This window comes from Plasmopara halstedii, assembly GCF_900000015.1.
Source record: "Plasmopara halstedii genome assembly, contig: Scaffold_108, whole genome shotgun sequence".
Classification (NCBI taxonomy): domain Eukaryota; phylum Oomycota; class Peronosporomycetes; order Peronosporales; family Peronosporaceae; genus Plasmopara; species Plasmopara halstedii.
This window is the reverse complement of record NW_020187029.1, coordinates 1-1,107: the sequence shown is the minus strand read 5'-3', so window position 1 is coordinate 1,107 and position 1,107 is coordinate 1. Positions and strand designations below refer to the sequence as shown.

Genomic DNA, 1,107 nt, shown 5'->3' with positions numbered 1-1,107 from the left:
AAAGTATGATCCTCTGTCATAGCAAACCCAGTGTCCAGTGTTATCTCCTTCATGGAGTAAAATGATATATCAACCGTCTCGCTTGATAATAGCCTTCGCTTCTTCGATTATGATCACTCCATCGAGCTGGATTTTTAATTTTTTGCAAGATCTTCTAGCTCGTGATCAGACGTCAAGCCGTTCATTTATTTAAAATTCTAAACGAAACTATATTGATACGAATATAAGCAACTATGACTACTCAACTCACAGATGAATTTCTCCATGAATCCGCTACGGCGGGCCCTGATCAATCAGTCAGCGTCTTAAAGGGTAAATCGATGTCCTATGTAATTGATTTAAATCAAGGATCCTACACGAAAGGTATCGTCACCCTGGACGCAACGAATCAACTAAATGGCTCCCAGGGATACGCCTCGCTTCGTGATGCATACATTACCGTTCCGTTTGTTGCTACAATTAAGAACACAGGGGCTGGTGCTCTTGCTGGAACAGCTGCTGCTATGACACAATTCGTTGCTGGTCTCAAATGTAATATAGCAACGATTATTGATAAAGTTCAAATCGAATTGAACGGTAAGACCATTGTCACTCCATCAGGTTATCTTTCACACTGGAACAATCTTCGTGCAATGACTGAGTGGAGTGACGATGATGTGAAATCTTACGGAGCTTCGGCTTTGCTCTATCCAGATGATGTCAGCTCGATTGGGTTTTCATCGACTGCTTCGAATAGCGGAGACAGGATTCATCAACAATGCAAACAATGTAGCAGCCACCCTTGCAGCAGGTAATGCTTCGGCTGTAGAGCTTCCATGCAACACTGGTTTCGTCAAGCGCGAATTAGCGAATCCACCTGTAGTCTCAGTTAATGGAACAGCTGCAACACCTACCGGATGACCCACGATGACTGCTGCAACTATGGGAACATTCACCAATTTTACCGGTAAAGGTGCCGTTGCCATTGGTAACGTGACTTCATAAATAATCTCTGCATAATGAAAAGTTGCTGTAGCAACATACTCACTGACTTCTTTAGTCGTACGTGTTGTACAATCTATTGATATAAAAACGGGGTTATCATGTCGGTTTATATCGCCACAGTAA

The 1,107-nt window shown here is 42.6% G+C and overlaps 1 protein-coding gene across 1 annotated transcript; it reads left to right on the top strand.

Moving 5' to 3' along the window:
• Nucleotides 1–233: 233 nt before the first annotated feature.
• Nucleotides 234–900, top strand: PHALS_00021 (uncharacterized protein; the record flags this gene model as incomplete). Its single annotated transcript, XM_024726937.1, has 2 exons — nucleotides 234–656; nucleotides 694–900. The coding sequence occupies 2 exons, from the start codon at nucleotides 234–236 to the stop codon at nucleotides 898–900; spliced, it is 630 nt and encodes a 209-aa protein (XP_024572055.1).
• Nucleotides 901–1,107: the final 207 nt, after the last annotated feature.